This window comes from Neurospora crassa, linkage group I (genome assembly GCF_000182925.2).
Source record: "Neurospora crassa OR74A linkage group I, whole genome shotgun sequence".
NCBI classification, from domain to species: domain Eukaryota; kingdom Fungi; phylum Ascomycota; class Sordariomycetes; order Sordariales; family Sordariaceae; genus Neurospora; species Neurospora crassa.
The window spans coordinates 3431034-3458519 of NC_026501.1; the positions used below are offsets into that span (position 1 = coordinate 3431034).

The 27486-nt window shown below is 51.9% G+C and overlaps 7 protein-coding genes across 8 annotated transcripts; 3 read left to right on the forward strand and 4 right to left on the reverse strand.

Annotated features, from left to right (window-relative positions):
* The first annotated feature begins 959 nt into the window (after positions 1-959).
* On the forward strand, positions 960-5625 carry mus-59 (mutagen sensitive-59). The gene is made up of 4 exons (XM_958751.2): positions 960-1704; positions 1784-2520; positions 2577-2879; positions 2964-5625. Exons 1-4 carry the CDS (start codon positions 1665-1667, stop codon positions 5583-5585), a joined length of 3702 nt encoding a protein of 1233 aa, XP_963844.2. The 5' UTR covers positions 960-1664; the 3' UTR covers positions 5586-5625.
* Positions 5626-6372: 747 nt separating this feature from the next.
* On the reverse strand, positions 6373-11079 carry NCU02752. Of its 2 annotated transcripts, XM_011394721.1 has the most exons (8): positions 11022-11079; positions 9874-10913; positions 9719-9796; positions 9326-9595; positions 8600-9263; positions 8303-8545; positions 6572-8230; positions 6373-6453 (listed from the first exon to the last, which is right to left on the reverse strand). In XM_011394721.1, exons 2-7 carry the CDS (start codon positions 10059-10061, stop codon positions 7043-7045), a joined length of 2631 nt encoding a protein of 876 aa, XP_011393023.1. In that variant the 5' UTR covers positions 10062-10913; positions 11022-11079; the 3' UTR covers positions 6373-6453; positions 6572-7042. The 2 variants fall into 2 exon arrangements, with proteins under 2 accessions (XP_011393023.1, XP_011393024.1); XM_011394722.1 differs by lacking the exon at positions 11022-11079 and having other exon boundaries at positions 9874-11003.
* Positions 11080-12055: 976 nt separating this feature from the next.
* Positions 12056-14368, reverse strand: NCU02753 (WD repeat-containing protein). Its single transcript, XM_958753.3, has 5 exons — positions 13798-14368; positions 13394-13706; positions 12964-13339; positions 12865-12909; positions 12056-12805 (listed from the first exon to the last, which is right to left on the reverse strand). Exons 1-5 carry the CDS (start codon positions 13926-13928, stop codon positions 12642-12644), a joined length of 1029 nt encoding a protein of 342 aa, XP_963846.3. The 5' UTR covers positions 13929-14368; the 3' UTR covers positions 12056-12641.
* Positions 14369-14514: 146 nt separating this feature from the next.
* Positions 14515-18515, forward strand: NCU11228 (DUF1339 domain-containing protein). The gene is made up of 3 exons (XM_001728355.2): positions 14515-15162; positions 15229-17406; positions 17465-18515. The coding sequence occupies exons 1-3, from the start codon at positions 14767-14769 to the stop codon at positions 18227-18229; spliced, it is 3339 nt and encodes a 1112-aa protein (XP_001728407.2). The 5' UTR covers positions 14515-14766; the 3' UTR covers positions 18230-18515.
* A 391-nt stretch (positions 18516-18906) lies between these two features.
* On the forward strand, positions 18907-21044 carry ckb-2 (casein kinase II subunit beta-2). The gene is made up of 3 exons (XM_001728354.2): positions 18907-19337; positions 19421-19666; positions 19749-21044. Exons 1-3 carry the CDS (start codon positions 19281-19283, stop codon positions 20301-20303), a joined length of 858 nt encoding a protein of 285 aa, XP_001728406.1. The 5' UTR covers positions 18907-19280; the 3' UTR covers positions 20304-21044.
* On the reverse strand, positions 20906-23483 carry NCU02755 (PAP2 domain-containing protein). Its single transcript, XM_958755.3, has 3 exons — positions 22729-23483; positions 22202-22644; positions 20906-22117 (listed from the first exon to the last, which is right to left on the reverse strand). Exons 1-3 carry the CDS (start codon positions 23007-23009, stop codon positions 21375-21377), a joined length of 1467 nt encoding a protein of 488 aa, XP_963848.2. The 5' UTR covers positions 23010-23483; the 3' UTR covers positions 20906-21374.
* Positions 23484-24883: 1400 nt separating this feature from the next.
* Positions 24884-26914, reverse strand: NCU02757 (mitochondrial 54S ribosomal protein RML2). The gene is made up of 3 exons (XM_958757.3): positions 25558-26914; positions 25422-25495; positions 24884-25357 (listed from the first exon to the last, which is right to left on the reverse strand). Exons 1-3 carry the CDS (start codon positions 26528-26530, stop codon positions 25253-25255), a joined length of 1152 nt encoding a protein of 383 aa, XP_963850.2. The 5' UTR covers positions 26531-26914; the 3' UTR covers positions 24884-25252.
* Between the last annotated feature and the right edge of the window lie 572 nt (positions 26915-27486).

Sequence of the window (27486 nt, forward strand, 5' to 3'; positions counted from 1 at the left end):
GTTTCTCGCTACCGTGGGAAAGACAGAAAAAAAAGAAAAAGAAAAAAAAGGCGACTGTATCGAGTCCTTTTTGAAAGGTTTCAAGACTCCCCCAGCCCCCTTAGCAGATCCGCTCCATTCTTTTTCCTCAAGGTTCCATTTCTCGATGCCTGCTGCGTGCCCCTCTTGCTCTCTTCCCCGACCTTTCTCCCCCCCCCTTCTCCCCCCCCCTTCTCGCCCCCAGCTTCTCGCCCTCTTGGTGGTGGTGGCAGGCCAAGCAGACGATTGTCACTGTGTGTTTATGTACAATCAAAACCTCGCAGCAGACCTAATCAAGTCAATGCGGGCGTTGTAGCAGCGGCTTCATCCTCAGAGTAGAGATGGTAGGCTCACAAGGGTTTCCGTTTGTTTCTTGAGCTGGTGTGTCTGTCAGATTCGGATGCGTGCATCTTTGTGATCTTTGCCCTGGGCGAATTGGGCGAAACAGAACCTTTTACACGAGGAGGTTGAAAGTGTTTGTTCGCCGCGGGCCGGAGCGTGGGGTGAACCCCCCGGTAGGACCACCCCGATTCGAGTCGTTCAGAGGTCCAGTCCAGTATGTATCCCGTCCCGCGTTTCCCCCCCCCCCCCCCCCCGCCGTCCACTGCAGTCTGAAGTGGACCCGCCCGTGACGAACTCCACAAGCACAGCATAACTACGTACCGTGTAGGTACGCTAGTACTTGTAAGTAAGTGTAGGTACCTAGGTATGTACTCTTAGTAGGTAGGTACATCTCCCCGTCCGCTACGAGCCGTCCGTACGCTTTTCATGGTTAACGCGTTTTGTTACGTATGTACGTAGGCATGTTCTTTTCCCTTGCACCGCAGTGCACCGCATTTGTGATTGCCTGCACTGCACGACGCATGGATTCCAGTTGTTAGGTACCTAGGTGTACACTTTCACGTTTGCGCTAGTCAATATTGCACCACATCTAGTACAATCTCTGTATTGCCGCCTGCTCTAGTACCTCTATGCTTCCATGCCCACCCAGCAACCGTCGTCGTCGCGACGGGGTCCCCTCTGCTTTTCCTCACAATCTCTTTTCTTCTCCTAGACGCGCCCAGTCAGAAAGCCGTTTGGCCAAGCCATTGTTATCGCCGTTGACCGTGGAAGCTGTCCGCGTTACTGCCGCACCACCCGACGCCCTCGACGGTTCCGCAGCGAAAGCACATCGGGAGAACCGAAACTTACGCCCACTCCTCGTCCCGTTCCCAGACACTTCGAGCTCCCTCGACCCCCGAATCCTTCGCATTTCTTACGCACCACGGCTTTCGCGACCCCTCCCAGTGTTCTCGTCGTGTGCTCTGCACAGCTTCTTCATCGGAAACTTCACTCTACCTCTGCCCCACACGACTTGTCACGAGCTTTCCAACCACGTACACTCCTCACAATCAGACGAAAAATAGAAAAGAAAAGAAAAAACAACAACCACACCACCTTCACGCTGTACCGAATATATGCCTTCGCGATAGCGGCAGTCGTCTTCCCAATACAAGCCCGCCATTGAGCTTCCCCCTGTTCAGAGATCACCAACGTCTCGCGGCCGTTGCCGATTTGTTGGTAACCAGCTGGGTTGCCCACCACGCTCAAGTGTGCCGAAACATTGGCCCTGGACAGGTTTTGGATGCTTCCCGAAAGCTGCCATCATGAGTGACATATCAGACTCCGAGCTAGAGGCTACCCAAGGTAGGCTCGTTCCCATGTTCCCTCTAGCATGTTTGATGCTGTATAACCTTGATCTAACCATTGGGACTCGTTATGGCAGCTACTCAAGAGATGCTCGACCCTCGCCGGCTTGGGGAGCAACACACCGGCTTTTCTGACCAGGACCTAGCTGATATCATATGCATCCTTATCCCGTACACCGAGGGTGCAAGGAAGGTGGTGAGAAGGATGGTCGATGTCGCCCCCGCATTCGTCATGGGGCGGAATGATACAAGCCGAATCCATATGGACTTTGGCAACGACGATGAGTACACGTTCAATCTTGCGCCTACAGACCCTTCGGAACATCACCTCGCCTTTCGATTTTCGTCCGAGCTCAAAAACCCTCGCGATGGCTTCGTTTTTGGTCGAAATCACGAATGTGATGTCATGGTCGGCCAGGAAGAGACAACCATCAGCAGGAAGCAATTCAAGATTTACTTCAACGAGCATGGTAGCTTGATGATCGAAGATCTGTCGTTGATCGGCACATTAGTAAACGGGCAATGGTTACACTCAGGAAGAAAAAGACATCAGGATAACCCACCACCCGAACCTCAGGCGAACCCAAAACCCAAAATGTGGACACTAGGGAGCGGATCGGTGATAAGGATTCTCAATAGCCAGCGAGCGACGAATGAAGAGGAAAAGCGCAAGAACGACATTGTCTTCCTGGTTAGGGTTCCAAACCGTCATGGTAGGCACGCCGAGGCCTATCGAGAAAACCTAATCAAATACTTGTTGCAACGAACGGAGGTGGATGTAAACAAGACGATCGTGCCTGGACCAGGGGGGCGGGTAAGACAATGTCCACGTCCATGTTAACATGCATCCACTGACACTTCACAATACAGGTTGATCTTTTCAGAGACTCTCCGCAGGAGTTCGCAGCCCGCGCTCCTGTGATTGCCACGCGTCAGCTGTCACCATTACCCATGCTTGGATCTAACGGCGTGAGTACTTGGAAGGGGTCTGATAAGTACAACTTCAAAGGCAAAATCGGGCAGGGCGCCTTCGCTACGGTGTATATGGTTACCGACAAAATGAATGGACGTCCGTATGCGGCCAAAGAGCTCGAAAAACGGAGGTTCATGAAAAATGGAGTGCTTGACCTAAAGGTCGAGAATGAGATGAAGATCATGCAACGAGTATCACATGTAAGTCACTATATCATCCAAAGGCCAGAGTTGATACATTACTTGCATCAACCCGACTCAACACGGCTAACGTGTTACCTACAGCCGAACATCGTTCAGTTCAAGGAGCACCTGGATCCTGATGATAAACACCTTTACATAATCATGGAGTTTGTCGGTGTCGGTGACGGTGATTTGGGAAAGTATATCGGCACAAACGGTCCCTTTTCCGAACCAGATACCAAGACGATAGCGAGGCAGTTGGTGGACGCCCTTGCGTATCTGCATGATATGAACATTACTCACCGCGATGTTAAGCCCGACAACATCCTCATTCAATCCCGGTTCCCGCTAGTTGTCAAGCTCTCAGATTTTGGGCTTTCTAAAATGATCGATCACGATGCAACATTTCTTAGGACGTTCTGCGGTACCTTGCTCTACTGTGCGCCCGAAGTTTATGCAGAGTTCGAAGAGTACGATGAACTTTGCGAGCGAAAGACGCGTCGCAGTTACCCGCGTCAACCTCGCCGGAGCCAGAGATACGATCACAACGTCGATATCTGGTCCTTGGGCGGTGTTCTGTACTTCGCCTTGACCACCCAGCCACCGTTCCCTGCCCGAAATGGTGTCGGTCATACTGAGTTCCTGCACCAGATTATGACAACTTTTCCCGACTTCGACCAGCTCATCAAGGCGGATCCCCCTGTTTCACTCGAGTGCCGCGATTTCTTGAAGCAAATGCTCAGTCGAAGACCCGAACATCGACCAACGGCAAAGATGTTGCTGAGCCATGAATGGATCCGCACTCCCCACTATTCTCCAAATGTCGCACCGTCTTGCTCACAAAATGGCGGAGTAGACGAACTGCTGGAAGCCGAAGCGTCCCAGCTGAGTTTAACAGACAGACCGGCAGCGACACCGGTACGAGAGGAGGAAGGAGATGTCACCGTTGCGAGTGATGACAATTTGCTACCAAAAGAGCATATCAATGACGCAGAGCATGTCAGTGGCTCGGAGGAGGATAAAGAGAACTACGCCTTCAGGCCGGCCACTCAGACCAAGCATTTGTTTGGTGAGGTTGGCCAATCGGCGCTGGGAAGCCAGGGGGATGTGATTGCAGAACGCATAAATCTGCCCGCCACGCCAAAAAGCGGAGGAACTTCCAGGCTGTTCAGGTCCAAAGCTGAGATTCCAGATAGTCAAGATAATTCTGAGGAGGAGGGAGACATTCTTGGTCAAGATGTTCTAGCCGGGCAGTGGCCACAGATACTTCTGGGTGATTCACAGGATTATTCTGCTTCGTCTGACCCGAACGCGTCAGTCGACGTGCCTCCCAAGGGTAATTTACAAAGCCTGGAGGGTGCTGCGAGCATAATGGGCCAACTCGAGATGCAGTCCTGCCGTGGCTTTGTTACACCATCGGTTGGAGCTGACTCGATGAGGAGCAAACGGAAATCTTCCTTTGCAATAAACACCAATCCAAGGTCGTCGACTGACAATGAGCCTGTTTCTAAGAAGCGCCGATCTAACAGGGTCGGTGATATTCTGAACCGGGAGATAGCACCCATCGAGAACGAAGACGAGTTACTCATCCAGGTGCCCCCGATCAAGACCTATTCAGAAAAGGTCACATCACCTAATCCGGAACCACAGATCAAGTCAGCGTACTGGGACAGCCTGGACCCATCTAGCAGTCATCTAAACTATCCTGAGATGACAGTGGCACAATGGAACGCCTTCCGTTTAGCGGCTGAGGACAGAAATAAAAGAGATAAGTCAAACGAAAAGTTTGCACCAGGCAAAAGCCCATTATGGGCTCTGGCGGAGAAATATTTTCCGCCCATGAGCAAGATCAAGACAGATCTACCCCTTCTGTGGACTTTGGCAAAGGAGAGCGGGGTCGAGACAGGGACACTTAAACGAAGAACCAAGGAAATTGCAGCGTGGGCCTACTTACGGTCGTCAGACGAGTCCATACTACCTGGCATTTCGATTAGACTCAGCACGTCGATAGTCACCTGGGGCAGTTCACCCGAGAACACCCAACGCTATGAGAACAACGAAGGTTATCCCGACAAGCCTGAAAATAGGATACCAGAATGCGCGTTGAAGATCATGGTCTGGAGGGAAAATAATTTTGACCCCTCAATCCGTTCTGTGCCCTGGCTTCAATACTGGGGTGATAACAAGGACTTCTACTTTTACATCGCCACCAAGGCCGCCGACGGAATTTATGTCAACGGCCGACCCTTACCTTCGAATGATCCCGTTGATCGACAGAGCAGCTGCAAGAATTGGATGCGACTATACAACGGCGACAGGATTATTGTCTGGAATGATCCCAACGACGATGGCACCCTCAACAAGATCGAGTTCGTCTTTGAATGCAGCTGGGGCGGCAGTCAATCAAGCCGAGAGTCCTCCGTACACAGAACGCCAGAATTGGTGAGCGAACAGGTAGCTGAGAAGCTCGATAAGATGTGCGTCAAGGCCGAGAAGAGTATCAAGAAGTTTTTACAGGTCCACGAGATGTACCCAGAGGATTCGGCGGATTGCGACGAGCGTAAGGCGCGCATCAAGTGGGAGCAAAGGTTGTCGCGAAACTTTGAGAGACAGGTTAAAGCGGCGAAGCAAGCTAGGTATGGTGGAAGCTATTCTTCATTTAGTAGCTCTCATTCCGGCTCGCGGCAGTCCTCGCGGCAGTCCTGGTCAGATCTTCGCATCTGACTGAAGTTCTTGTGATTTTCTGTTTTTTTTTTTTTTTTTTTTTTTTTTTTGGTCTTTTTTGTAACATCTTTTCTTCTTCTTCTTTTCTTTTGGATATAGAAAGGTGACCGTGGGTTTAGGGATGGGAAAAGATGCCACGAAGTTTAGATTTGTGCCCCACCTATCATTACCTTCCACCCCTTCTGTTGCTGGCCTGTGAAGCTACCGACGCCTTGACTTCATATCCTGCTACACTTATAACTTCGTCTTTCGGAGCGGGAGCATGACAGATAGCGAGAATGACAAAATCACTTTGCAGGATTGGCAGAAGCGCACATACCGAATCGAAATACTATGTATGAGTGACAGTTAGGAGTGAGCAGATATCTTTACCGCCATCCTCCCTCCTGAATAATATATAATGCGATACGAGCATTTCCATGCCCCAGGTAGTTGTGAATCGCAACCCATGCAATATGTAGGTACATACGATCCATCACCACCTATTTCCCAAGTAGACCACTCGAACTCTGAATCCTAGCGACTTGCGCCTGGCCAGCTATCGGACTATTCATGTTTTTCCTACTTGCCACAGACGTGTCATTCCACCTACTTCTTCGTTCAACGTTGAGCCAAGTCCCCAGCCCCTGATGACCATATAAGGGGCCTTTACACTAGCTAGTGGCCGTCCTACCTATGTGGTACCTTTACCTGGGGACACTCCATTCTGCGGAAAGTAGTACGTGTCACGATTGAGGCTTCAAATGGTTCACCACTTCTATATAAGACCAATTGCTGTCGTTTTCCCCTGATTCTTATTTATCTATCTTTATTCATTTATTTATCTTTGTTCCTTGTTGGTTTGAAGTGGAGAGGTTATGCCTTTGATCTAGTCAGTCAGTCGTCGGTAACCGTTTTTCTTTTGTTCTTGTCTAAACTCACTTACAAACTAACCAGTAAGAGAAGTGGTGCTCGTATGCATACACGGTTATAGGAAGAAGACTTACTACTAATATAACATGAGGTGAAACACACCGAATCAAGACCCGTAACCGACCGCTGCTTGGACACCATGATGGAGTTGCTCTCAACAGCTTAATCTAATTGATGAAATAACACAAAGATAAGTCGAAAAGGGAATGCATGAAATACCAACAGAAATGAAATCGCCAACAACCATTGTCACCTCCGTGGGGTTTTAACAAGACCTGCTGCAGGCAACATTCGAGTCAGTAGTTACTGCCTGAAGAGTCTGCCTTGGTACCTGCTTCAGATTATACTCCAACCCCTTCTCCGAAAAATGACGGACCTTCCGTCCTCTCCTCTCCAGTGAGTGCTTCAACCCCTTAGTTTCCCGTTTCCCCACTTGCCCGTTTCCCTTCCCCTTCCTCCTTCCCGTCCCGACGTCCCGTCACGCCAGCCTCCATCAAACAATTCCAACTACCTCTACCTACCAAAGTAAATAGGTAAGTACCGGGCTAAAAACTCCCACCATCACCATGCCTATTCCCATGACTGTCCAGTTCGTGACTGGTACCGCCGTTACCCCACCCCAAATCCATTCCACACCCCTCCATGCCGTCCATACCTTCCATGTTCCCCATTGCCATGAGCGATCGCAGCACACTATCCGGCGTCATGCCACCACCGCCACCATCCCTGCCGACGCCGATATTCATGCCCATCCCGACGCCGGAACCCATCCCGAGGTTGTTGCCATTATTGGGGTTGCCAACAATGGTGGTGGCGTGAGGGTCGGACGCCGTCCTCGCTAACCCCGAATTAGTCGTATTTTCCGGAGCTATCTCAACGCCCGGCATACCAAAGGCAGTTGGATCGAGAAAAAAACCGACGGCTGCGGCAGGGCTTGGATTGATGTCCAGAGCAGTGCTAGTAGTAGTGGTGGCGGTGGCAGTAGTTGCAAGAGCTGTGGCAGCCGTGGTTATGGTAGGATTTGTAGAGGAGCCGGGGGTTATGGGGCTGGTGCTGTGATTCTTATTGCGATTGTCAAAGGACATGGAAGATGAAGATCCGCCGGATCCGCTCATATGTCGGCCATCGTTGGTGGGTGCTAGTCCTTGTACTTGCCCTTGTCCATGTTCTTGCTGGTGATGAGCGTGGGGGTGAGGCTGAGGATGAGGATGATGGTGTGGATGTTGATGCTGATGCTGATGCATTTGGTGACACAGATGGTGGTGATGGTTCGAAGATGATGTGCCAGAATTGGGCGTGGGCTGGTTAGAGTTTGGTGAAGGAGTGGACAGCGGGACGCCGTCGCTATTTCCCCCGGCGTCGGGATCGTGATGAGGGCGAGTCTGATAATTCGGAGGGAGCGAGATGTTGTTCGACATCCTGCCATGAATAAACGTGTCAAAGGCTAAACCGTCGGTCCTGGCAGAGTCGCCGCCGTGTTGCCCGCCGGCGGATAGAATGGGACTTCGCTGCTCGACTGATGATGACCAGTCTGGTGCGGTGTTCCTGCTCGAGCCAGGGAGCTGAACAAGAGGATCGTCGAAATCAACGGGCTTGACTAGGTTGGGGGCGTTGACGGGGTTGCCGTCGTCTTCGACGGTTCGGAGGAACTGGCATTCCTGGTGGTACATGTTCCCATGTTGTGTGGATGCTCCGAGTCCGGTCCCAGGTTTCATGTGGGCTCGTGATGTGTGCTGAAGTTACGGGTTTCGTTACTTAGTATTGACTGCCTGAGGACATGTAGAGAAGAGAAGCACGAGACTTACACCATCGTTACTTCTTGAGAAGGCGTTTTTGAGCTTGGGAACCTTGGCACCAAGAGCTTCAAGGTCTACATCAAGCTGTACTACGAAGGATTCAGTAAGAGGATTCTTCCGCTTCAGTGCGTTCATGGCTGACAGTAGGAACCGAAGAGAGTCGGCTACCTGGCCATCGTCTGGACGGCTTTTGAGGAACTGCACAAATACTCTTGCTGCAACATAGAGACAGAACGACATATTTGGATTCAGCTGTTCATCAAGTCAGTCAACCCGTTGGTGATGCTCCCACAGGATGTAACTTACCCTATCCAAGTCAAGGTGAGAGGCCATCCTCATGATACTTGCAATCTCGTGAGCCGAGGTAATACATCGCATCTTACACTCAGTACTAACGCTGGCAGGTAAGTTGTTCGTGTCTGCTTTGAATATCGCTGCCTGGTGCAAGCATATAGTCGACGTGTGAATGCACATATTTGTGAAGACGACGTTTGGATTGGCCAGACCCTGTGGCAGCTTGAGGGCAGATGGTATACAAAGCGAAACATTGAGAAGGATGTTATCCATCTGTCTATGCCTCTTCCAAAATTCGCCATTGAGGTCGTCATCTCGGTCGTCCTCAGTCGGCCGGTGGAGGTGGATAAGGTTTCTGCCAAAGAGGTACGCAAGAAGGATGACACCGCCAAAAGACGACAACTTACTAGGACCCGTATGGAGCGTCACATCATTCAGGCTTTGGGTCTCCTGGGGGTGACTCAAGTCGTAGGCCTCGTCGGAGGCAGGAAGGTCGGTGAGAATGTCTTTCTCATCAATGATCATCGGCCAACCCGTCCCGATGCTGGCGTAACGGTCCTGACAGAAGGCCATCCAAAAGGTTCGTCGGCGCTCTTCCTTTTCTGTCCAATCTCGTGGGGGCGGTAAGCACTGTTTTACCTCCAAGTCACCACCATCAACTCGATAGAGGCCCATCCTAAAAAAGTGTGAGTACGTGATACAGCTTGAAGTGAGGGCTTCTGTAGGGACTTGACCTACATCTGGCATAAGCGTACGGCCGAGCCTATACTCATCCATGCTCGCGGAAAATACATCCATTTGAACTCGTAGGATGCCAGGAGCACATAGGTCTGGCAATGTGACACCGTTATCATGTGTTCTCCAAAGCCTTTGATGGTATCCAACTCCAGATACCTCCTGGCCCTCTGATAGAACAGCTCTTTCAAATCGAGGAACCGGTCTGACACCGAGCAGGCCAGTGTCCACATAGCATAGCGTAGACACACCGGTGGCCGCTGATTTGGGGCTCTGTCATATACAAATGTCAGCAAACTCATGCCTACGTAGACTTATACATTGCAGAGAAACAGATTGAAGCTTTTGAACGCCCATGATGATTAGCCAGAGAGGACATTGGGTAAGCTGTCTTACAGATTCATCGCATGGAAGTAGCGGGCGCGGTGTATCATTGGGAGGGAAGGGTGTATTTTGTCAAAGTATACTTGGTGCCTACAATTAGGTTCGTTAGTAAACGTAACAAGTTAACAAGTCACTTACTCCTTGTGAACATGGTGGAATGGACTTGCAGCTCGTCGATGGTCTCCTGGGGCGGTAATGGCTCCTCCAGTCCCAGGCCTATCATTTCCCAGGTAAAGTCGCCGCCAATACTACTCATGCCTAGTCCCAAGTTGTTGCCCAAGTTGAAGTCATCCAATCCTGTGCTGCTCGGATCGCCTTGGAACTGCCACTGATCCATGCTCCCCTCTGTTGCCATTCCACGGGAAGGGCCCGGAACGTTGAAGTTGGCGGCCGCGGCAGCAGCATGTTGACTTGGTTGGCTGAGTCCACTACCAAAGACGATATTCGGTGCTATTGGGTTACCGTCTGCACTCAGTCTCGGTGCTTCCTGCGTCTTCAGCAAAGTCTCAACTTGCTCTGCGAGCAAAAAGAGGAGTGTCAGCAAACTGCTTTCATCACCGAAGCCAGGGGACCGGACACAGTTTGTAAAACAGCGCACTTAATCGTTCCGCCAAGGCCTTGAGATGACCCTTCTTGGGACCACTCTTCTTTCTCCTCTCATCGTAGGCGCATACATGGCCGAGACGCGAGCAAGTGCTGCAACTTGGCTTGGTGCCATCGCACTTGAGTTTCCTCCTTCGACATATCTCGCATGCCAGTCGTTTTTGCTTTGGGGTACTCGAGTTCACCCCAGCAGTCGCACCCCCTGCAGTCTCTTCGGCGTTAGTGGGCTTGTTGTTTTGGGTCTCCGAGACCATCATCGTATCCGGAGGGTTGGCGGAGGAGGGCGCCATGTCCAAACTGTTTTGCTATGAGGCGAACAGGACTTGAGTCGTCGGAGGAGCAACGAGTTTCTCAACGTTCTGTCAAGCGGGTAAGGGTAACCCGTTGCTGACTGTTGAAGATGTACAGCAAGTGCACCTGCTCCAATCTAGGCAGCTAAACGAATACGCAATGAGGAGAATGGAGTCAAGATTGATTCGACAAGGCAAAGGTTCAAAAAGATTCAAACGATTGACACTGTTGCTTCTGTCCTTTAGCCAGCTTCTGAGGCATAGAAGTTTCGGTCACACTCGATGACCCTTCATCTGAATGGGAAGGTGTGGAGCTATGGGAAAGTAAGCAAACGAAGATATAGGTTGGCAGGTGAACGGCTGATGTGGGTTGAAAAGGTAGGGTTTAGGGGGTCTGGAGAACGATAAGCTTAGGTACCTACCTTGAGTAGCTACTTTGAGGCTACCTGTTGTGTGTCCGGGTTGATACGCTTGTCGAATGGCTTGTGAATGCTGGTTTAACAGAGAAAGGAAGTTTCCCCACTGACCTCACCCATAAACCAAACGTCCTGTCGTTCGAGTTGATAATTGGTCGCAGCCGTTGACTATAAGGGCGCGTAACCTCCCGAGCCTCCTAGGCCACCTCGGCCACCTAGAGTAGACCCAGGCACATCATGGCCCAATGTAGAGCTAGATAGTGAGTGGTATTAATCTGGGTACTTCCGTTTGCTTGTATAGAATACCTTATTTGCTGGACCTCTGGAACGCTCTAGCTGATGTGAATGGGTAGTACCTCAACTGCTACCCTGTCTACATACTAAAACGTGGATGACTGTTAGGGAACGGGACCCAGAAGCTTGGCAATACGTTAACACCAGTCCTCGAAGCCATGTCAAGCTGGATGCACTTTTAGCTACTACAACAAAGTGAGGTAGTCTGTGGTCTTCATGCCGGTCAGCGTTGTTCTCACAGAGTGTCGTACAAAGTATAGAATTGGCTCAGCTGGTCAGTGACACTGCTCATTTAGGCCGGTTGACCACAGAAGCCGAATTTGGTCCCTAACAGATATGAACAGTGGCCCGAAAGGTGTAACGTTGAGGCTCTGCAACTGTTAATGACTAGAGGTACAACTATGTTTTTGGACTGGAAAATTAGAGGCTAGAAGAATGAATTTGTCCAACAACTTCTTTAGTAGTCTTGCGAAACTCGGAGATACTGTATATGTGGGACACTCGTCGCGTGTAAGACAGTCACCCTATCTCCACGGGTAGCTTGAGGGCGTGCTTCGCTGGAGCTATCTCGAGAATTGTGTACCTGACCCTTGATATTAGCGCAGCCGCGTACCCCTTCTGGTCATCCCTGTTGTGGCTAGATTATCAGTAGCTCTGTCCAATCCAGTTAGTCGAATGCCACTCCCCCCCCCCCCACCCCACCTAATATATACTATGTACTACGTATATATCGAAGTCGGGACTTGGATCCGCTATGACCTGCCCTTTCTGCTACCCACAGCCTTCTCTGAAGACACTGGAATGAATCACGATCGCTGATGAAAACAGAAAATCAAATCAGGGAAACGAAGTTTGTTCAGCTATCTGAATCACGAAACTCACCAAAGCCCAGTGGGCCTGTAACCACGGCGTAGTTTGGGTATCTGTCTTTGTTCTCCCTTGCCTTGCTAGGTGTGAACATAAACCCCATGTGCATATCTCCCTGGTTCCTACTGACGGAACTGCCTTGACTCTTCCATCGATGAGATTTGGCGGTCCGGTGGTTTTCTATCATAGCCCCCGCTTGGTAGGAAGGACCTCGTTGTGATTGCCTATTGCGGTATGCCTCCCAACAAAGCCTGCTTTAGTTTAACTCAGCCGAGACCGGCTGGATCCATCAAGGGGCACCTATTGACCCTTCTCGTTGCATACGTGGGGTATGGCATAGTCCATCAGCTGTATGCTGCCAATACGACCACCTTTGACCTTTTGCTGTTGCACAGTGCCATAGCACGCTCATTCTACTGTTGAGCAGCGGAAAACTTTCTGAGCATCACTCTCTCTACAGTCTGCTCACTTTCTATCCGTGTCCACGCCGATGATGCGGAGTACGCCTAGATCACTGTAAGCAAGGCAGTATCTGGTAGGTGCCCATGCCACTGCTTCACAAGTACCAGCTGTCTTGAAGGTGTGGACATGCTCGCCTGTCTCGGTATGAGTAACTTCCAAGCTACCACCTATCGAGCGAGTTAGCATTCTCCATCACAAGTGCATGACCAAAGAGTAGATGACGTACCTTCTTCACAGCCACCGACCACATAACTACCATCAAATGTGAAACCTGGTGATGTGTTTAGTAACGAAACGACTCCGGTGAGCAAACGGGGTGAGGTACTTATGCTTTTGACCGGCCCAACCATGCGGGTTACTGTCCGCTGGCAAATCCAGTCTTTGGTGTCAAACAAGGAAATGATGGAATCGGCGCCTCCCGTTGCCAGGTATTTGCCCGTGGGAGAGAGCTCAGCCGTTAGGCAAGACGCTGTATGGCCTTTGAGGGTGAATTCAGTCGATTCGCCCTCGGGGACGGCGTAGTTCACATGCAGGACAGGTTCAAAGTCGGGGTAGGACAAAATGCGTATCCTTCCTTCGTTGGTGGGCAGAAACACCTTGTCACCACTCCAACAGAAAGCCATCTGATTTGTGCCGACCGGTTGATGGTGGGTCGAAATGATGGAAGACTGGGAGGGCAGAATGTGGAACAAATCACCATTCTTAGCGACGGTCAGCCTGTGGATTCTAGAATTTGGAACTTGCAGAACACCTACCTTGCTACCAACGAGTAAGGACGATCCATCGGGTGCCCAGGCCAGGGACGTGGCGTGTCCAGAAACCTTGACCTCGTTGACACATGCCTTTGTCCTTACGTCCCAGATCTTGACAGCGCCATCGCTACTGACGCTGCAGAGTTCAGCATCCTTGACAGGGTTGAAGGCGACTTTTTCAATCGGAGAAGCATGACCTTTGAGTTCGGTTGAAAATTTGACATTGGGCTTCTCGGGATTCCAGACACGAAGTGTCTTGTCAACAGCACCAGTGGCAATAAGAGTTCCCAAGGGGTTCCAGGCTATTGTGCTTAGGCTAGCAAGTGACCGCCGTTAGTGAGGAACGATATACGACCGTTTTGGATTATGGCGACATGGAAAAGCTCTGGCAATGATGGGCGAGGTACCTGTGATGGCTTCCACCACCCCCCCGAGGCCCGGAGGTGGTGTCGTTGTAAGACTGACTCTTGAGGGGTCCAAAGTACGCCGAAAACTTCTCCTTGGGCAAGCTATATCTGGGGCGTAGAAGTGGAGCCATGCTGCCGTCTTCACAAGTTCTTTCCAAGCCGACCTGTCAGTTCAGCCTGGGGATTCGGAAACCGTGTGAAAAGGGTGAGGTGGTAGAGGTGGCTGTTCGTATGGTTAGCTAACTCCGTACGCAGTGAGGCTGAAGTCAACGTATTTCAAGTCCAATTGGGTAGCTGGATGAATGATGATTCCGTCGTCAGTGGAACGTGAAGACGGGATGTCAAGGTGCCTTGAGGATGAGAACAAGGGCGTCAAAAAATGAGAGGAATGCGGGAAGAAAGTGAGGATCGAAAGGTCTTTCATGCCTACCCGGTAAGGTAGATAGATTTGGGGAAGAGCTCGAGATGCTTTGTTATTTGTCCAGTCGTTACCTAAGTCGTTCGTTCAATGGATCGCATTGCGGTTGTCGTCTGTGCACTAACGCAAGGTACATCCGAGACCTACTGCCAGGTGTGTAGGTGGAGGTGGCTGCTCGCAAGGAGTTGGATCGGACGCTGGGGCCTTCGACTGACAGACACTAGCGCGGCGCCCATAACCGGCGCCGTTTACAGCATGTAGTCTGTACTCTACAGCGTAGACGTACTTCCCCGGGCATCCAATTCGACACCTACCGTCTGCTCCCAACGTCCATGGTTGAATATCCATCTACCAGAACACGGCCCCATCAACACCCGACGACCTCACTCGGCACCATCACCACCACTACGGGACTCGGAGCCCACGACTACCCCCTGTCCCGCCTAGAGTGCCACTCCAGGCTCGACATGATTTGACTCTACGATCGACAACAAGTATTGAGGCTGTTGATGCGCATGAGGCCGCCGTGAAGGCATCGGCTGCGGAAAGCCATGTACTGGCCTATTGGAACTCCTCGGATATATGCGACAAGCGCCAGCTGCCCGCCATCCTATCCTCACCTTTACTCTCACGATGGGTTACCGGCCCCCGATCAAAGACCTACCAGGGCCTCTCTGCTGTCCCCAGGTCCCACCGCCGACGGTCACGATGCCTCGAGTGTCCCCCCTACGCCGATCACTCCGGTAGCACCTTTCACACCGGCCATCAAGTCCGTCGAGCACGACTACTACGATGACGGGCAGTCTGAACCACCATCTCCACCTCCTCCAGAACCCTCGCGTTCCAATGCTCCGCCCAGGGAACCAATACTGGCTCTTCGAGTTGCCAGAGCTGGCCACTTGTTCGCCGTCATCACCTCGACATCAATGACCATTTGGCAGACAAAGGTAGACTCTCAGCATGACTCCCTTCTCCCTCCCCTTGGATTTCCGCCCTGCTTACTCATGTGTTAGCCAACGGTTGTGTTGGCTGTTGTTGTTCGATCCGAGGCGTCACTCAAGTCCTACGGTACCAACACGAGCTTGATGCTGCGTCCGGACGCCGCCATATTTGTCGTGCGCACAAGCCTGGGCTATCTGATCACCTACTCTCTGGCTACCGATGCCGACTCCCGAGTCTACAAACCCCATTTTTCCAGTCATACCAACGTCCAGAAACGGCGGCAAACCCACGCAGGCGGCCCGGGAGCCATAGCCCCCGACCAAATACTATGGGGCCCCGGTGAGGGATCGGGAGTTAGGGATGTCAGCGTTCGTTTCCGCATGGTTATCAAAGTGGACGCCGGCATTGAGAGTGCTCTGGCTTTGGACGACGAGTTGGTGGTGGCTACGCGGAAACCTGCGGCAGTTCAATGCATCCGATGGACCCCAGACAGCTCCGGAAGTCAGACCAGCACAGAGCTATTGAGCCGCATGGGCTGGGTTGACAAGAAGGTCATGGTTCGCGAGATGACTCACGACAGGCGCATGAACCTGTCCACATGGGTGACCAGTGACGGCAAAGCGTACGCTGTCCAGCGCATCTCTGGCAGCCAACTAGAACCCGATACCAACCAGCCGCCCGACCCAAAGAAGCTTTTCAAGGGCTATTGCTTTTATACGCCGCAGACACCTGGTGAACAAGCCATACGTTGCATCGTCAACGCGGTCTTCTCTCTCATTGCTGTGGGCTGCGCAGATGGCAACATTCGCGTGTTTTCTGCAAAAGATTACTCTGGAAACATTCCAGCTTCTCACGTCCACAACCTCCCAGCTTCAAATAACACTTGTGGCAGACTTACAACACTTAGCTACTCTCCCGATGGCTATTGTCTTTTTGCTGGCTACGAAAAGGGATGGGCAACATGGAGTGTATACGGCAAGCCACTGAGTAACAGCTTTGGGGCCGATCAAACCATTGCTAGCACAACCGGGGAAGAGTGGATATCCGGTGTCCTGGATGCAGCCTGGATCGGAGGTGGCTGTGAACTGTTGCTTGTCGGGCGAGCCCATGAATCGATATGGCTGCTAGAGATGGCACGAAGCGCAGTGACCGGATGCTACAACTCTGCAAATCTCTTCAGGACCGTGCTTCAGAGCACTTCCAGCGTCATGGTCTATAGGGGATATGACCTTCCCGATCTTACTTCGATCTCGGCCGAACCTGGGCTGTGGCACACAGCTAGAATACCAGCCAGCTATCTTATGAACCATTGGCCAATCAGGTGTACTGCCATCTCCAGCGATGGTCGATATGTTGCAGTTGCGGGCAGGAGAGGCTTGGCTCACTATAGCGTGAACAGCAGTCGCTGGAAGACGTTTGCGGATGGGGACGCGGAGAACCAATTTATGGTAAAGGGTGGCATGTGTTGGTACCAGAACATCCTGGTTGCTGCCGTGGAGGCTAATAGAAGCTTCGAACTCCGTCTCTACTCGCGGGAGGCATCCCTCGATAGCTCGAACGTGCTACATACCCAAGAGATGTCGGCACCCGTTGTCCTAGTTACTCCCTCTGGCGAAGACTCGCTGCTCGTTTATACTTACGACAACCTCCTTTACCATTTCATATTTGCACCATTTGGTGGCACCGTTAGGCTGGTGGAAGTTGGTCACATAGCTTTCCATGGCATCATTCGATCACCCGCACGAGTTCGAGGTTTAAGCTGGATTTTGCCCGAGAGCCAGCTCTTAGACGGAGACCCATCCCAAGACGTGGCTCATGCTTCTGTCTTGTTCTTGGTTGATGGCAAGCTGGTCCTCCTTCGGCCCTCATACAATGAAGGCGGTCTCAAATACGATATGCGCGTTATTGCGAACAACCTCGAATTCTACGTTAGCATGAGGGACCAGCCATTTGTGGGCGGCGTCCTGACACCTTCCGAAAAGCAGGTCTTTACGGCTGCGGCTGACGACAGTTTACGTAATTCGCTATGGATCTTTGATGGTAGTGAAATCAAGACCTGGACGGATGTCGAGCCAGTTTTGAGGGCCACCTCTGGAGAAGCCACGAGAGAGCTTCCACCCATGACATCAATCCCTATCGACTTTTATCCCCTATCCGCTCTTCTCAGCAAAGCCATAGTACTTGGCGTGGAGTCCGATCTTATCCAGCGCCGCGATGTCAGCTTCTCCTTCTTCCGTTTCTCGATACGGGTAAGCCCCTCGATCAGAATGCGTGGCAGTTACAAGAATTTCCTGCTAACAATCCCAGACGCACCTCTTTCTACCCGATATACTGCGGTTCTACCTTAGTAATAACAGACCGATTGAGGCGTTGCGGTTAGCTCAGCAATATGAGCACCTTGAGTACTTTGCGCATGGACTGGAAATACTTCTGCACCATGTCCTGGACGAAGAGGTGGATGCCCATCCTCCGCCTGCTCCAGAACATGCCATCCTCCCACGCGTGCTGTCACTTCTCTCATCGTTCAAGCAGTACTTGGACATTGTGGTGCAGTGTACCCGCAAGACGGAAGTGCGTTCCTGGCGTACTCTGTTCGCCTATCTCCCTCCACCTCAGGAGCTGTTTGAGGAGAGCTTGCAGCGTGGGAGCCTCAAGACTGCTGGCGGCTACTTACTCATCCTCCATACCTTTGACGAACTCGCAACAGCAAGCGAGCAGAGTGTGCGTCTCTTAAGCAGAGCAATGCGCGAGGGCGACTGGGAGCTATGCAAAGAGCTGGCGCGGTTTTTAGCAGCGCTCGATGAAACGGGGGACACGCTGCGTGAAGCAATGGAGCTGGCCAAGATGCGAGTGAAGCAGGAAAGTGAGCTGGAGGATGGCCATGGCAGCGTAGGCAGCGGGCTGGGCACAATGCTTGGAGTTCCTCAGGGTGGTGGTGCTAACGGTGCTTCCAGCACTACCAGCTCATTGATTTCCAATACCAAGGGGATCATAGGTAGTGACTGGGATGCTGACAGGCGCACAATCAGCGACGCCGGCAGCGTTGTCAGTGCTAATCGGTACGAAGGTTAATGAAGTGGATGGAAATTGGAAAGCGGATAGTTGGTTGTAGGATTGTTGGATATCCATAGCCGTGGCGCTCACGATCCTACCAGAACGTCACTTTATGATGAAGCGGGGGTCTTGAGCTCTAGACACATGCTGTAGGGCAACACAGATGTTATAGAAGCCGGGATGTTTCAAGATAATCTAGAACAGCTATAATCACAGGCGACTGGCGTTCTTATCCCCCATTTTTATTTATTTATATATATTTTTTTTGGGTTTTCCGTCTCCAACAATATACCTGCTCAAAAATAAGGCACAAACTGTAGCACTGAACGTCATGACGCCCAATAGAATACCTACCTTAATGACAGAGTACATGCTTCCATCCCCAGTACCTGTGAACGTACAATTAAAGTCATACGCTGGGCCGTTGGGCTGACTGAAGGCCGACGAAAGGTACCCGCCCGCTACCTACCTACCTACCTAGGTAGGTACTTAGGTAGTCAGATGGTCGATTTTGCAGACCTGATAACCTACCTCTGTGTAGTGCCCTGGGTAGGTCGGGACTGCTGATAAACAGACTGCGATGAGCCAGGGGCGGGGGGGCACTGCAACCTGCCCTGCGGGGACCACTGCAACGGCGATGAACCCCCCACCAAAAAAAAAAGTCCCTTGTCATGGACTGTCAGCCTGTTTGGCTCCCGGTCTAGAGTCCAGACCCCCTCGCCTGCCCTGCCGTTGCCCTGCACCAGGGACGGCTTTGAACCCTCTTCCACCTGAACTCCCATCAAACCGTCGCAAAAAAGCATCACAATCCTCTCCAACGTCTTGTCGTCATTGTGCCTTGTGCCAGCTCAATCTCATCCGACTCGGACCTCCCACTCCCCATCTACGGCCCGGCGCGCATTAGTTCGGCCCAACAAAAGGTTCAAACGCCGTACTTGACCCCGGCACCCGGGATTTTGGCCTCGTTGATGCGAAGCGCCAGCCGACGGTCGTTCGCGCCCACTTTCCTCCCACCACCACCTTCCTCCCTTCCTTTTATGCGCCGAGTATAGACGTGGTGTCGCCGGCCATGGATGACTTTGTGAGCGAGTCTGAGAGCGACTATGCCAGCTATTGGCGCGACTGGGTATGCTTCTCTTGCAATTGTTGTTATTGTTTACTACAGTAAAGGTTCCCCAATCATGCTGACATTTGCGCGTCCGCCTGCAGTTTATTTCCTCGCGAGGCAATGAGTACTTTTGCGAAATTGACGAGGACTACATCACTGATAGGTTCAATCTAACTGGTCTCAACACTGAGGTCCAGTACTACCAATATGCTCTCGATCTCATCACCGATGTCTTCGACCTCGACTGCGATGACGACATGCGGGAAACAATAGAGAAGTCTGCTAGGCACCTGTACGGTCTTGTCCATGCTCGATACATTGTCACAACGCGGGGTCTTCAAAAAATGGTCAGTAATCAACTCTCAGCATTCCATCTTCATCCAGCGTCTCCTCGTCTTCATCCGTGACTAACGCACTTCCCACCAACAGTTCGAAAAGTACAAAAAAGCCGACTTTGGCAAGTGCCCGCGCGTCATGTGTTCCTCGCACCCTCTGCTGCCCATGGGTCTCTCGGACGTGCCCAACTCCAAGCCGGTGAAGCTGTACTGCGCGCGTTGCGAGGATATTTACAACCCCAAGTCGTCGCGCCACGCCGCCATTGACGGCGCCTACTTCGGCACCTCGTTCCACAACATCTTCTTTCAGGTATACCCGACCCTGGTGCCCGCCAAGAGCGTCGAGCGCTACATTCCGCGCTGCTACGGCTTCAAGGTGCACGCCGCTGCCGCTCTGGTGCGCTGGCAGAACAGCCAGCGGGACGAGATGCGTAGGCGGCTGAGGAAGCTCGAGGTCGAGAGCGGGTTCAAGGACGCCGAGGACGAGGCTGAGCTTGACGATGATGACGAGGAGGAGGAGGAGGAAGAGGAGGAAGAGGAGGAGCTGGCTGCTATGGATGAGGCTGAAGGTGCCCAACAGCAACATGCGGCGGCGGCGGCAGGTACAGCAACGGGAGGCGTTGCTGCCGGCGGTGAAGGCGTTCATTAGAAAGGGCCTGCTGCTACTGGTGGAGAAGCGGATGAAGAGTATTGGAATTCAGAAGCCACGATTGGAGCCGCCGACGAAGCTGACGATGAAGCTGAGCTACCAAACGAGCCAAACGAGCCGAACCATTGGTTGACACCTCTCATGTCTGCTGCTGCAAGGCTGCGACGGAGTCTCAGGCTAGGGGAGGACTATGAAGAGCAGGCTGAAGTGGAGTTCGATGAGTGGATGGAACAGGCGAGGTACGGGATCTTTTGACTTTTGAGGTGGTGGAATGCATATACCATACAGTATCGAGTAACAAAGTATGAGTACAGGTGCCTCTCTTCTCTTTGTTTTTTTGTTTCTATTCCCGCACCCCATAAGCCTCTACACAGCGGACGTCGGGATCGATGCGAATAAGGGAGAGAGAGCCATTGATAGAGTGTTTATGTTCTTTGGTCTAGCTATACGTCTTTTCGGTTCTTACCAGACGATTTCTTCTCACCTTGCCGGCTTTGCTTCTCTTCGTCTGTGCTGAACTGCACCCTTCTCTGTTTCAAGCCTCCTAAAAACCAATCGTCAAATCGACGGGAAGTTGAACTTAACGCTTGAAAGGCAGTCTCTTGGAGCGTGAAAATTCAAAACGACCAGACCATATATCCAAGCGTCTACTGAGGAAAGATTCACAAGCGGTGTCATGCGGCAACACGAACCTTTCAAATACATGAACTGTTACCACAGCATAAACACGTTGATTAATGCCGAAGACCAGTGTGCTCAAACTTCCCTTGAAGAGTTACCAGGTAGATATGTGTACATATGGATAGGTTCCTCATTTCCCTATCTCAAAACGCCTCCTGAACATAAGAGAGACTGTACCAAAACCCATGTTGGTGACATAAAACCATTTGTTGTTCCTCATATTTCCTCGTTTAGAGAAATAATCGCTTTTGTCATCAAGCCCACCCATCCGGGCCAAGTCCCTACTTCCGGAAAATGCACCTTGACTCTTCTGATCCGACAATGCGTCGAAATTTGCCTTTCATATCTGATCGTCATTTACCCGTCTCTGTAAGCTGTGTCAACCTGTTCTCATTGATCAACGTCAAGCGACGGTGGTTTCCTCCCCGTGATGATCCCACCGGGCTGGTCCGGTCCCACATTGCTTTCCAAACCGGTGCCATTGGCCCGTACCACGGGGTGCCCATAGCTGCTGCCGTGATCTAAAGAATCCGGACTCAGCGCCTCCTCCTCGTCTCCCGCGCGATAATACTCGCCGACGTTGTGATCAGTTGAGTAGCTGTAACTGCCGACACCTGCCCAGAACGCCTTGTCGCGACTGCGCGGACCCCAAGCCCACCCAGCACCTTGCGAAATGGGCAGATGGTAGTAGCGGAACGAGAAGAAGGCACAGATCAAGCCGATGAGGTAGCCGAACAGGATGTCGAAGCCGTGGTGGCGGAAGTCGAACCAGCGCGAACTGGCGATAAAGATGGACGCGAACCACGGGATGATACAGATCAGCAGCAGGTAGAGCGGCGGCGCGGCAGCCTGAAGGCGTACGGCGGCCACGGCGCGCGTGTGTCGCGCAAGACGCTTCTCCTCGGCCGCGCCGATGCTGCCGCCCGTGTAGGTCCGTCCGCCCCCCGAGCTTGCGGGGCCCCGCGGGGCCATCTCGTACGATTCGGGCCCACCCATCGCGGACATGGCGGTGTTGTGGCGAGTCCGCGAGGGAAAGGCGGAGAAAGAGGCGGCATCGACATTCGTGCCGGAGGCGAGGAAGGGAATTGTGATGGCGAACTTGCTGGCGATGAAAAGTGAGAGATAGATGAGACCTGGTGGAATGTCAGTTAATCAGTAAATCATGTTCTCAACTACCAAGCAGTGTCTGCTTTAGGTAGGAACTGGTCGGTCCTCACCAGCTGCTGCGGAGCTGGAGTGACCGCTGGGGTAACTCCTGAACCCATCATCCAGCTTGGCCTTGTCTGGATTCATGCAGATATTTGCGCTGACCAGGTGCCCATTCATGCTGGTATTAGCATAACCTCCAACGATATACTTGGCGACATTGGCGAGATCGGGCTGGCATCTCGAAAGAAGATCCGGTCGCGGCTTTCCGTAAAGGTTCTTCATGCCATTCGTGATCAGCCAGGCTGACGCTATCGACAGAGCCAACCCCAGCCAGCCGATATGCAGTTCCCATAGCTTTCGCTTCCAAATCAAGGCCTTCGGCGTGCCCCGAGGTACGGTAGCGCCAGGGACGAATATCAGCGAGATGACGGCAATGAAGAAGATGGGGGCGATCACGCTGATGCATGTTGCCAGCCAGACGGGCACAGTTTCCTTTACTGTAAAGGGGAATCTGGAGAGTTTGTACCTCTTAGCATCACATCCATTGAATGGATCAAGCAGAAACTGTCAGGAAAAACTGTTTGATTTCACATACGAGATATTGGGATCGTAAAGTGAGAAAGGTCTCTTGTTTGGGGTTTTAGCCCCAAAAATATAGCCAATGACTCCGGCAACAGCAATAATGACCCAGTCAAAGACATACGAGACTACCACCACCCATCCTCCTCTCTTCCTCTTTAGCCCACCAGCTCGGGTGTGCCTGAGATTGTCCATCATCAGCGTCGTCGAAGTTGGTGGTGTATAGCCGGTATGCGATGGTGAAATCGAGCGAGCATGTGCTGGAGGGATGAGGAGGTCTTCTGAATCGTCGGGCATGAGGACCTAAGGAGAATCCGAGGGGTGGTCGGATGGGAGAGAGAACCTCGAGCAAAAAAGGGACGGCAAGATGAGAGATCGGAAGCGCAAGTTTGGGTCAGATTGCGTCCAGTCCGTTTAGCAGTCCGCCTGGTCGCGTTTGCCAGCCGGAAAGAGTAGCGTGGGTAGGTAATAGGAGGATGTTTCAATAGGCGCAAGCCGCAGCTGAATGTAAGGGTGAAGCGACAAGAGGTGTGACCAGGCTAATACAAACCTATGGGCTGCAGTGGTTGGGAACCGAGATGATATTTTGGGGAAACTAAGTACTAGTACCTAGCCTACAACCTAGCCGGACTAGCACAAAGATGTCGTGACGGGAGTACGCAGTATGTACGTGAAGCCGGAGACCTGGCGCGTGCATGTAATGAGTGTGCAGAGCACGGCAGAGGTTGAACAGTTCATTCTTGTATCGAACCTGTCGGTCTGACAGAAAATGAGTTTCACCCAGCGATCAGCGTCCACGATTTCCTACCCAAGACGTCTAAGCCTCTTTCTAAGACCGCACGTGTAACGCTAACATAGATTCCCCATGCCTGTTTCTGCACTAGGTACACTACATACATTTTTGCTTGGTCCCCGCAGTCCGCACTCCTCCCATCTGCTTGAAGTCAGTTGACAGGTCGACAATAAGTACTCCCAGCGGCGATGCAGTGAGTCCCGTAACGGCGGCTCAGAAAGAATGAGAACAGTTATAACCAAGTTTAAATGAAGCGAAGAGAAGAAAACCAATGTGAAAACGAGATTATCGAGGGTGAACGAGTTATTCGGTCAAGAGCGGATGGGAAACAAGAGAATGGCAGCTTCCTCGGTGGCATGCCGGTTGAGGTTACAACCGAAACCAACGATCTTGTAACAACCTGGAAATCTAGATCATTCAGGGGGGTGGTTTAGGCAGTGGCCCCTAGCCAAGTGGAACCCCAGTCCCGCGTACCTCTAACGCTACCCGACATGGATGAGGTATGTATGGGGGCAACCATAGGTACCTACCTACTCCCCAGCTTTTCCATGTTAGTGCATCTTAACTCATTTAGTGTAGGGTGAGAAGCACCGCAGAGAAGTACGATGTACCCTAGGTACCTAGGTATATATTTATTGTGCCGACCTGTCGGGGTCGTGAGGTACCAGACATGGTGGCGCACTCAGTTTTCCTTACTAGTTAATGTACAACTACCGATTCCATCGATCCCATTCAATCTCCAGAAGTACAAAGGGGACTGCCCTGAACGAGCGAAACGTTGTGAAATAGTATGTACACTAAAAGAATGGCGTAAACCTTAAACTCTGCCCAAACCACCGAAGAGACGCTTCAAATAGTGTACTCATCACCCCCGTTGATCTTGTGGTATACCTCTATGGAGATGAGACTATGCTTGCCTTTTGTCGACCCTCGTTCCTTCATGGCGTTGTATGTATGGCCGAATTGCGGGCGCATACCGAGACGCTGTCGTGATATGCCCTTACACAGTCAACCACTGTAAAGATACCACCGCTGGAATGCATATAAATCTCGCTGCGCTCAGGTCTACCCACGCGGCTATTTACGCCCCTATTTTTTTTTTTTTTTCAGGATGGCGTTCACAGAACCGGTAGCAGATCTGAAAGGGCGAAGGGGGACGGCATTGTTATTCTGCTCCTTGCAGAAGAGATGAACGCAAAATGTGATTGGACAACTCGACCGACTCCAATGACCAAACGCCTTCAGTTTCTTTCATTGTAGTCTGTTGTCTATAATCAACGCAAAAAAAAAAAAAAAAAAAAAAAAAAAAAAAAAAAAAAAAAAAAAAAAAAGGGAAAAAAAAATTTTTTAATTTTTTTAGGAAAATTAAACAAATTTTATAAGTAAATAAATCAATAAAAAATTTGTTAAGTTGGGGTCGGTATATGACAACGGAGTCTAACAAACCCCATGTGTAGTCTTTGGTACATTCCTGAAGTCGTATGCCGATTTATAGGCACAGTCACGGCCTTGGCCGGGCCCTGAACCACATCGCCGTAGAGTTGCTCAGTTGAAAGTGGAAAACAAAGACAAACACGGCAGATCTCCAACAGACGATGTTATTGGGCCCAATACCCACACATGGCATCCTTCCGGTGATATACTGAGCCCTCGAACTGCCGGCCTGCGAGCAAATGAATAAGTTTCACTACATATTGTACAAGATGGTGGGTATATAGCCCAAGTTGAGCACAGTGGGTTATTTTATTCATGTAGTCTTCTTGTTCCTCCGGACTCCCATGTTGCGGACCCGGGGGGTAACCACCCACTTGTTGACGTTGGACTTTCTGCGAGTCTTGTAACCACCTTTGGCCTACAGAAAAAGAGGGTAAGGCGTCTGTTCAGAGGAAGGAAGGAAATAAAGGGGCATGACTTACAGGTGTACCCCAAGGAGAAACAGGGTGCCTATTACCCTTCGACTTACCACGACCACCACCGTGAGGATGGTCATCTACCAGGCCGTTAGTTGGTTTTGCTCGCTTGACAAACGGATTGTTCTGGGAGTCTACTCACTTGCGTTCATCGCCAAACCTCTCACAGTAGGCCTAATGTTGAGCCAACGGCTTCTACCGGCCTTGCCCAGTTGTCTGTAGTGATGCATAATGTTGCTGGCAATACCAACGGTGGCGCAAGCGTCCTTGCTGACCCTTCTGATTTCTCCGCTCTGCAGTCTTACGTTGACGAACTTGCCCGTCATAACCTTTGTACCATCCTCACGGGTCTCCTCCTCTTTGGAAATAATGGTTGCATATGTTCCGGCACTGCGGCAGAAAACAGCCTTGCCATCCGGACGGGAGCCAACGCAATAGATCTGGGTTCCAACCGGAATCATGGACACAGGCAAGCAGTTGCCTCTCCAGCATGTCCTCGCAGCCAGAATACCAGGATCAACGACACCACCCATAGAATCGAGCAGGTCCTGGGGAAGACCGGACCGGTAGCTCTGCACAACGTCTCCAGCCCTCATACCATCCGCCGCAACAATATAGCTCTTCCTCCCTGTGGCCTCTTCCTTCACCAGCGCAATGTGCGCGCTGCGACCGGGATCGTACTCAATGCGCAGGACTGTGTGCGGACCGGGGATCCATCGTTCAAAGTCGACCATGCGGATTCTTCGCTTGTGACCACCACCGCGATGTCTGACGGTGACGCGACCACTGTGATTACGGCCACCCTTAGATTGACCCTTCTTGGGAAAGGTAAGAGGAAGATACGGCCGGCCCTTCCACAGGTGGTCGTTGATCGGGCGCTTCAAGTGACGGATACCGGGCGTGTGCGGCTTGTAGGTTCTCATCATGCCGGCGTCCCGGACGTAGGGAGTGACGATCTTGGCTTTGGCATCTTTGCTGGTGTTGCTGGTGCTGGTGCTGCTTGCTGATTGTGTGGCGGCCTTGGTGGCATAGCATCTGGCGACGGTGCGGCCCAGCACGGTTTGGGCAAAGGAAGCTGTCCCCGCAAGGAGGGGTCGGAATTGAGGCTGCAGCATGGCTGCTCGATCGCTGTCGGATATCCCAAGCTCCTGGCGGTGAGCTCTGGGGAGGTGAGGGTGCTGGAGGGGACAGTTGCTGCGATTTCCAGCAACCGGAATGCGACGTCCTCGCAGGCTGCTCGTCGAGGTTCTCGTCGCCGGCTTGTCGTCGATAACTGCTTGTGGAAAATTGCTCGGCTGATGCGCCAATCACAGCCGTGCATTGGTTTGCGATCCCTGACGATTGTGGCTGCTAATAGTGTGGCTTGTGTGGTGCAGCCACTGCCCTTTGGTGAAGAGCCTTGTTTCTTTCCAGGGGACAAGTGCTGCAAACAGCGCTCCAAAACGCGGGCGCGGGAGGAAGGCACCAAGTCATCACCGCGTGAAGGTGCAGTGCGGCGCGGGGAAAGAGCGTGCATCGTGCTCCATTCCTGCCCGCCCAAGGTTCCAGTCGCGTCTGACCCAGGATAGGTAAGGTACCTTAGTGTTGACAGCTGCTGGACACGCGCAGCCTGTTGGACAGTTTAAACCAATCAGAAGCTGATTTGACCGAATTGCCCTGCGGTTGCCAGTGTTGCCCTGACGGCGGGCGGATGACAGCAAGGGAGGGACGTGGCCTGTGGTGGCCTTGCCGCCTTCAGTTCCTTCACTGCGTGTTTGAGGTGCGACCCTTCTTTGTCCCTTCTGCTTGCAGTGCTCCATAACAGCGCCCGGCCCAAGTACAATTTCCTGGCCGCTTTCTCGACTCCGGATTCTGCAACTCGACACTCACCATCCGACTAACAACCATTTCCCTGGACGCACGACAATCGACTTTCAGCTACAGCAACAACAGCAACTTTCGACTCCGGCCATTGAAGCCTGCATTTCTTCGGCAGTACAACCTTTTCGACTTGCTTATTCGACAACGGCATCCTCATCATTCGACAACTTAGCAAGGCAGGGAACAGCAAGACGTGCGTCTGACAGAAGCC